The sequence below is a fragment of the Terrapene carolina genome, unplaced genomic scaffold (assembly GCF_002925995.2).
Source record: "Terrapene carolina triunguis isolate 2854851 unplaced genomic scaffold, T_m_triunguis-2.0 Scaffold517, whole genome shotgun sequence".
Taxonomy (NCBI): Eukaryota; Metazoa; Chordata; order Testudines; family Emydidae; genus Terrapene; species Terrapene triunguis.
In genome coordinates, this window is record NW_020664868.1 from 3,213,194 (window position 1) to 3,221,471 (window position 8,278).

Here is an 8,278-nt window from a genome sequence, read left to right on the forward strand (position 1 = left end):
CGGAACTGGCCTCTTCCCCGGGCACTGGACCGAACCTGGCACCGAACCGGCCCCTCCCCCGACCTGACCCCGGGCACCGAACCGGGACCGACTGACACCGGGTCCCCTCACCCCCAGGGACCAGCCTCTCCCCTGGCCTGACCCACACCCCCCGGGCACCGAAACGGGGCCGCCCCCCCCCCCCCCCCCCCCCCCCCCCGGACCAACCCACTGGGACTTTCAGCCCCCCTGGCCAAACTGGGACCTCCTGACCCACACCCTCCCAACACTGCAATCCCTCCTGACGGACACCAAGCTCTCACCCACACTGACAGCAAACCAGGACTTGCTGGACCCCCCCTGCACTGGGGTGGGATTGAGATTTCCCTGGGGCTGAGTGACCAGGACCAAGCCCTATGGGTCCCCTGACTCCCTCCCAACCAGGGATTGACAGAACCCCATCATTGGACCAGAACCAATACTCACCCTTATTACCCCGGCCTGGGCCAAGCCCTACGGGACCCCCCTCCTTCCTTTGACACTGGCTTGATCCCCAGGACGGCTCCCGGCACTGGACCAGATGGATCAACACCCGCCAGGACCTAGCAGGACCAACGCTGACCCCACCATCATCTGCCAGGGCCTTCACGGCCTGATCCCCTCGCTCCGCGGGACTAACCCCACTTCTGGGAACCCCACTGACACCTGCTAGGGACTGACCCTCCCTTGAACCCTGGACTGGGATCCGTCCCTCGAGGACCTACCAGGGCCTGACCCATTCCTGGACCAACACCCCACCCCACCCGACTGCTTGGGATGGATGCTAACACCACCAACGCCTGACCCCCATGGCACCTGCAGGGACCAGACTGACCCCCTTCTGGGACCTGCTAGGGCCTGACCCTCCCCAGCTCTTCCTGGGACTAATCTACCTAGCACTAGACCTACTCCAAATCTCTGTGGGATCCTCCCACACTTCTCCATTGGTGAGGGCAAGTTACTGGGGAGCTCCCATCTGCTGCCCTCCCTAGGGGCCTAATCATCTGAACACTCCCATTAGCCTCTCATCTGAACACTTCCTCTCCCTGCTAGGGCCTCCCCGACTCCTGTTGCTACTTACTTGATTCCCCAGCCTAACCCGGAGCCGCCCCCTGCCTCTGCTGCTTCTGAAATTGTCCAGCTGATGGGGCCTCTATTGTTCCCCCTTCTTCCAGTCCCATCAGTGACGGCTTCTTGCTCCCCGGACCTTTGTCTATGAACAGCATCCTCCCTCATGCTTCCCCTCGGTTGTCTTTTCCTCCTGTCTTTGCACTGAGCTCTTTGCTTGGATCTCCTTCCCTTAGGCGCCACCCCCATGTTCTCTTAAAACATGCTTGATCCATGTGGCCCTGTTCTTTATATGTCCTACCATAGTACTTAGGAGGCCCATCTTAGGAGGCCCAGCTTTCTTCTGTGTTTTGATTTGTTTTAGGAACCTGGGGTGAGATTTTAATACAAACTCAGGGAAGCTTAATAGATGTAGTAGATCCCGTCAAGCCCGGGTCCTTGGAGCAACACGGGTTATCCCCTCCAGCTAGACTTGGAAAGAGAAGACTTTTCTCAGTAAAAGTCAGTAAACATTGATTTCACCAGATATCCCCCCTCCAAAAATACTTCCCCCAATGATAATCGAAATGTACAGAGAAGGAAAGTAAGAAAAATGCTGCTGGAGAAATGTAGTTGGATTTAGGGCTATTGGTGTATTTTGACAGGTGGTGTTGTCACGTTGTGTTTCAGTGGTTATGAAGCTCTAACTTTTTGAACCTCGGTGTCTGCTGTCATTAAACAATTAGGCTGTTCTCCCCATGAGTTCCCGCAGTGGTGAACATTTCAATAGATAAACGTAAAAAAGAAGCATAAAACAGTGCAGTCAGGCCAGAACCCTGTTCAGGTGCGAGTAAACAACAGTACTGAGTCCCTGCCTGACTGAATTTCCTGCTTCTGCTCAGCTGAGAGTCCTGGCTGGGGTCTTTGTCTGCCCCTTCAGTCTCCTTGCATCTGCAGGAATCAGGAGCTCTGCTGTCATGCCCCACTCACTCGGTCACCGGGGATGAGTGAGTGTGGGGAGAGCAGGACTGCGAGGAGGAGCCCCCAGCTGTGGGGGAGGCCACCCTGCTGCTGTGTGGCTCCTGCCCCCTCGATTATCTGAATAAAATGCCTGTCTGTCGTGTGTGGGTCCTCCCCCGCCGCTCTTCGGAGAGCTGGGAGTACGCTGTACCTTACCTCTCCTATTCAAGGAATGAGGGACTTGTCAGCCTGGAGCGGGGTCCTGTCTCCGGCAGTTCCCAGTCTTCCAGAAGAAGATGTGAGAACCCTGCAGTAGGCAGACCCCATCCCAAATGACTCCTTGTCCTGGCCTAAGGAGTCGCTGTTCCTGGGTGCTTGCATCCTTACTGGTCAGCTTTTGCCAATGACCAGTGAGACCCTCCAGTAACGGGGGAAATAAACTCCCCCCAAATCACCCCTCAGATAACACCCTCTCCTCCCCTAAGCTCCCATAGAGAGACCCACCCGTGCAGTTTGCTCTGAAGGCGAGCAAATCCGGAGTGCTCCTCATCTCAGCTGAGATCAGGATGGGAGGGTGGGTCTACTGGGAAGCGTGTAATGGGATCAAAACCAGCATCTTCAACTCCCCCCTGGGGCCCGCTGGCAGGCACTGAGATTCCAGAGCGCAGGTGTAATATACCGGTGGCAAGATGCCAGCTTCTTAGTAATGATACCTGGCTTGTGTGGAGGGCTTTGGATCAGTCATGCTTCACAAAGGAGGGCAATATTGTTACCCCATTTGACAGATGGGGAAACTGAGGCACTGGGGAATATTTGGACCAAGGTCGCCCTGCAGGCTAGTGGCCAAGCCAGGAACAGAACCTCTGAATCGCAGTCTAGTGCTCTGTCCACTAGGTAACACTGCCTCCCTGTGGAGCGCCTGGTGGTAACCTAGCACTGAGCTGCCCAGCATGGATTGTTGTGTTGTGGTGTGATTGCGTTCTAGCTGTATCCCAGAGCAGGGAGACAAAAATGCAGCCTGCGGTCTTTCTGCCTGTTCCCCCACTGATTCCCATGCTTCTTTCTCTCACTAAACTTGACTGATTTCCCCCCCCCCCCCCTTTCTCCCCTACCAGACAGGCTAGCTGCAATTCTCCAACCTGAATCACCTGCCCCTCTAGCCCCTTTTGGTTATTTCTCCGGCCTCTCTGGTATTTGCAGTGACCCAGATCCTGTCTGAATAACGCTGCCCACAGCAGCTCTGGGGTGCATTGCGGGTCCCTGAGAAGGGCTCCATCAGCAGAAAATCCAGCCATGCCATGCAGCCAAAAAGTGGATTAAGGGCAGCTCGGCAGCTGGGTGCTTGTGCCCAGCTGTCTAACTGAAGAGCCATCACTTCCTCCCCTGCCGCAGTTGGCGCTTTGCCAGCTGCCGGCTGCTGTTTGTTGCTTTCCACCAACATGTATTTATCCCCTGGGAAGGGGGAACTGATCTATAAAGCAAACTCTGACTCTGCAGGGGCTATGTCCAGCTCCCCATGCTGCTAGGGCTGTGCTGAGCACGGGTTGGTTTGCTGCCTTCTACGCTCTGTTCTCCATCCCCTGTGCTCTGATCTCTCCACGTCTGAATCCGCCTGCCTGGGTGGGTTGCTGCTTCCCCTCTGTTCTCTTCTGCAATTGTGAATTAATGCCAGAGCAGCTCCTGGCAAAGCATTGGACTGGGAGCTAGCTAGCTACGGGCATCCCTGCTTGGAGGCTGCCGAATGCTTCACCATTGCACCGAAAGCTCCGTCGGAGGATCGACGAGACCATCTAGCCCAGATCGTTTCTACCTCTTGCATTTTGTAATGGTCCTGGGTCTTATTTTCCTCTGTAAGCGCCTGCGATGTGATGCCTGCTTGGTCCAGTTGTCACCCATGGTTGGCTTTGCGGACTCTGGCTTGTATGCAGCAGTTGAGTTTAGGATGTGGACGTGCTGATCTCGGTAACGGGTTGTCTCTCTCCTTTCCCAGTGCAAACTAGAGCTGGTGGTGGGAAGCCCGGCATCATGTATGGACTTGGAGCTCTACACGTCCGATGACAAATTTGTAATGAAACTGGACAGCGATGAGGCCTTACTGGGATCTTACCCCATCGACGACGGCTGTAGGATACACGTGGGTATCGGGGTTGCAGATCCCCAGTGTAGACAAGGCCTTAGTGCCGAGATGGAGGCTGTGTTTAACAGCGATGGGAACTGCAGTGTATTCTGTAGAGCTAAAGACCTCTCAGGACTCGACTTTTCCTCAAGTCGAGAAATAACTTTCGTTCCCTCTTAAAAGGGCAGAGATTTTAGGTCTGTGAAGGGGTTTTCAGCCACCCAAGTGACTTACCAACTCGAGTCTTGCTGAAAGGCAGCGGGCTGTGGGTTACTGAATCATGTAGGTGCTTTGAAAAACCCACCCATGATCTAAACCCCCACCCCATCCTGCAAAACTCGCTGTTTGTGTGTAAGGTTCTGCTTTGGCTTGTTTCTTTGGAGACTTTTTTTCTGTCAGAACTGACTAAATTAGCACCACTTGGGTTCATAAATTATAACGCCAGATGGGACCATTAGATCATCTAGTCAGACCTCCGGTGTGACATGGCCTGTCAGGCGTCATCCAAATGACCCCTGTATTGAGCGGCCGTGTGTTCAGTACAGCCTGAGGGTGTGTATACCCAGCAAACCTTCCCCCCCCCCCCCCCCCCCGGCAGCGAGTCTCAGAGCCGGGGTCTACAGACGTGGGGGGTTTCAGAGCCCCAGTGTGAATGGCTACATGGTTAGTTTTAGCACCATAGCACGAGTCTGTCTACCCAGGCTCTGAGACTCACTGCTGTGGGTTTCTGTGCTGTGTAGACGTAACTACGCTGGATTGCGTAGACTCTCAGTCCTTCATCAGTTAAGACTGAGCCGATCACAACATGTCTTCCCATCTTCTCTCGCTCTGGCCATCCTTCTCCATGCTTGTCCATATCTCCTTGTTAGGAAATCATCCCACTTCTTTGGAGGCTGACCACGTGTTTTAAACATCTGGTACCAGGGCTCAGTTAACAAGACTGGGGCTAAACAAACTGGTGGGAACAAGAGAGGACTCTGGTCATTTCCATTCTGTTCCCTAGGTTATTGACCGGAGCGGAGCCAGGGTCGGCGAGTACGAGGATGTGTCGCGGGTAGAGAAATACGAAATGTCTGCCACTGATTACGAGAAGAGGCCGGGTAAGGATGACAGCGTTGCCAAAAGACCCATCTTTGCAGGGTTAAAACTTTCATTCCCAGATTGACATTTAAAGCCTGGTGGGTTTGGTATCAAATGGCGCTCGCCCATGTGTCCTGGCCACGTTAGTGTTTCAGAGTGGCACACGCTTAAACAGCAAAGCGCCTGAAAATACCCCCTCGGCTGGCTTTGGCTGGGGGGCAGGAGGGTGGGGGACTCTTTCCCCTTCCCTGGGGGGTGGGGTGTTCTGCTGCTGTCCCCAAATGGCCAAACTCAGATCCCTCCCCATGAGAGCAGAGGGCCGTGGGGATAACGCCCCATATACCAATGCCAGGTGGGTGCATGATGCACTCCTCTGAATTGGAGATGCACCCCGTGGGCAGCGACCCACCGGCATCCTCCACCATGAGTTCGTGCATTGTTGCTTCCTGCATTCTGTTTCCCTCAGTGCTGTCCAGTCTCTAACCTTCCATTGATTCCCCAGTTTAACAGATCTCACTGGCAGCAACCTTGCCTTGCATAATTTCCACCCACTCCTCGTTCCCATCACTGCTTTCCTCCCCTGTGTTGCCCTGAAGGACACTTAGAATCATAGAATATCAGGGTTGGAAGAGACCTCAGGAGGTATCTAGTCCAACCCCCTGCTCAAAGCACGACCAATCCCAACTAAATCATCCCAGCCAAGGCTTTGTCAAGCCTGACCTTAAAAACTTCACCCCCCTTGGTGTTGGTACCTTCCCTCTTATGCATGCTTGGGCAAGGAATTCCTCCCAGGCGAGAGATGGGAAAAATGAGATTGTGTTACAATCCGATTTACGGTAAATCTTCGCTAATAAAAGGGACATCTTCTACTCCCTTTCGCAGGAAGAAATGCTTTCCTTCTTTTAGGGCCAAAATACCGACTGGCATTATTTCACAATCTGTTAACTCTTAGCACAGGTGAAGACAACCATGAATGCTCCAGTGATCTTATTTTAGCTTTGGGAGGCTTTGTATCATTACCGATGTAGTATGATGAGTGGAACTGGAGAATTCCTCAGTTCTAATCTTGGGTCCTATAATAGGTGGGAGCAGATGTTAAAATGTCCTACCCTGACGGTGTCCTTTTAAGGCCAACCATTTCCCCCTCTGGCTTCCAGACTCCGTGCGCTCCTTCCTGAAGCGCAGTAAGGTGGGGAAGTTTAACGAGGAGGAGATGTTGAAGAAAGAGGCGGAGCAGGAGCAAAAACTAACCGAAGAGAAGGCTCAGGCGGAGGCCATTTCAGTGGGCGCTCGGTGTGAGGTACGGGTCTCAGGCCAGCCCAACAAACGGGGGACAGTCATGTTCGTGGGTAAGTGCCGCTGGCCCCCTGGCTCTCAGTTCCTTTCCACCCTGTCTGATTGAAAGGCCAATTCTCTTAGTGAAGATCAAACGTACCAAGAGTGGCTGTGACTCAGTTTTGACTCTCCTCCTCTCCGTAGGGCTAGCGGAGTTCAAACCGGGCTACTGGATTGGCATCAAATATGACGAACCCTTGGGGAAAAATGATGGCAGGTAACAACCCTTCCTCTGTCCAAGTTCTGTCTTGGTGCAGACAAGTAGTCCTGCTCTGTTCCCAATAGGGGCCCACGCCAAGCCAGGTGGTTTGAGCACCCAACGCCTTGTCCCTGGACTTGCCCTGGGACCTCGCTCCATTTCTGTGCCTGCAGCTTGTATTGAATGTCACCCTAAAAACAATGCCGAGCAGTAATCTGGTTTGTTGTGGGCCAAACGCATGCCAAGGTGTTAACTGCCCTGACTTGTATGGAGCCACACAGGGATAGCTCTACCCTTCCGGTAGGTCAGTCCCCCCGGGCCTGTGAGGGAGGCTGCAGTCAGAGCTCAGCGCCTAGCGTCTGGTGATGCGTTGCCGAGACAGCTGTGCGTGGGAAGGGAGGGCTGTGTCAAGCTGCTGCCGATCTCATCCCCGACTCTTCCTCTTCCCAGCGTCAATGGAAAGCAGTACTTCGAATGCCAGCCCAAGTACGGTGCGTTCGTGAAGCCTCAGTACGTCACCGTGGGGGACTTCCCGGAAGAGGATTATGGACTGGATGACGAAATGTGACCGGGAGACGGGAGACAGGAGTCCACGTGGCCCCGCCACCCTCTTCACGTGGCCGTCGACACGCTGCGGCGTCTCGGTGGGCTGCTGCATTCAGATCCTGCTAGAGGGCACCTAGGTGAGGGAGAAGATGTGACGAGCAGCTGTTTTGTTTTTATTATTTCTTCTGATTGTATCTGTTTGTTCAGTGAAAGATGCCATATCCCTTTTGTTTTTTCTCCCTCCCCTCCATACGCACCAGCTTAATGCCGTGACACTAATAAAACTGCCTGGGAGGAACTGGCGCTGCCGCTTAACAGTGATCCTTGTATCTGGAGTGTGTCTCGTGTGCCGAGATCCGGCCCGGTGGCTCCAGAAGCCATTGATCAGTGGTTGGAGTGAGGGCACAAGGAGCCCGCAAAACAGATGTGCTCAGATTTAAACCCCTGGGAAGATTTGGGTTGGGCAAAGGGTCTAAAAAAGCAACGCGTTGGGAAATGGAGAGTTGTCCGTGAGCGAATGCGCGTGGGTTAGAACTTCCTCACGCTCGAACCCAGGATTAGGATCCTAAACCACAAAATCTGTATCGAGGTTGCAAACCCCTCAAACATTCTGAGCTGTTTGTTTGGCTTAGTTCACATCCCTTTGTCCTTAAACTTTGCTTAGTTGGAGGTTACCCCACTAACATGTCCGCTGTGAGACACTCAGTTTGAACTCTCCTTTATTCTCAAATTCCCCCTCGCCCCCCCCAAAATCCCCCTACCCCAAGCAGAATTCTGGCCCTGTAAAGGGGGAAGTGCCAGAGACTCCCTGAAGTCCTTTGCTGTTGATTTTACATGGAAGGTGCCCAGATGCTAAGGTGATGGGCAGCAGTATAAACATGCATAGGTCTTAATTCTTAGAATGACCGGCGTATAAATACCTGCCACGGTGCAGTTTACGGTTAGCTACTGATGGACGCAGTTTAAAGCTGCAGTAT

The 8,278-nt window shown here is 53.6% G+C and overlaps 1 protein-coding gene across 1 annotated transcript in view; it reads left to right on the plus strand.

The window, feature by feature from the left end:
- Window positions 1–7,622, plus strand: part of TBCB (tubulin folding cofactor B) — an 8,371-nt gene extending 749 nt beyond the window's left edge. The window contains exons 2-6 of the mRNA XM_026658859.2: window positions 4,016–4,159; window positions 5,145–5,241; window positions 6,379–6,570; window positions 6,701–6,773; window positions 7,206–7,622. Coding sequence (XP_026514644.1) covers window positions 4,016–4,159; window positions 5,145–5,241; window positions 6,379–6,570; window positions 6,701–6,773; window positions 7,206–7,323 — 624 coding nt within the window. The 3' untranslated portion in view covers window positions 7,324–7,622. The remainder of the gene's footprint in view (window positions 1–4,015; window positions 4,160–5,144; window positions 5,242–6,378; window positions 6,571–6,700; window positions 6,774–7,205) is intronic.
- The last annotated feature ends 656 nt before the right edge of the window (window positions 7,623–8,278 follow it).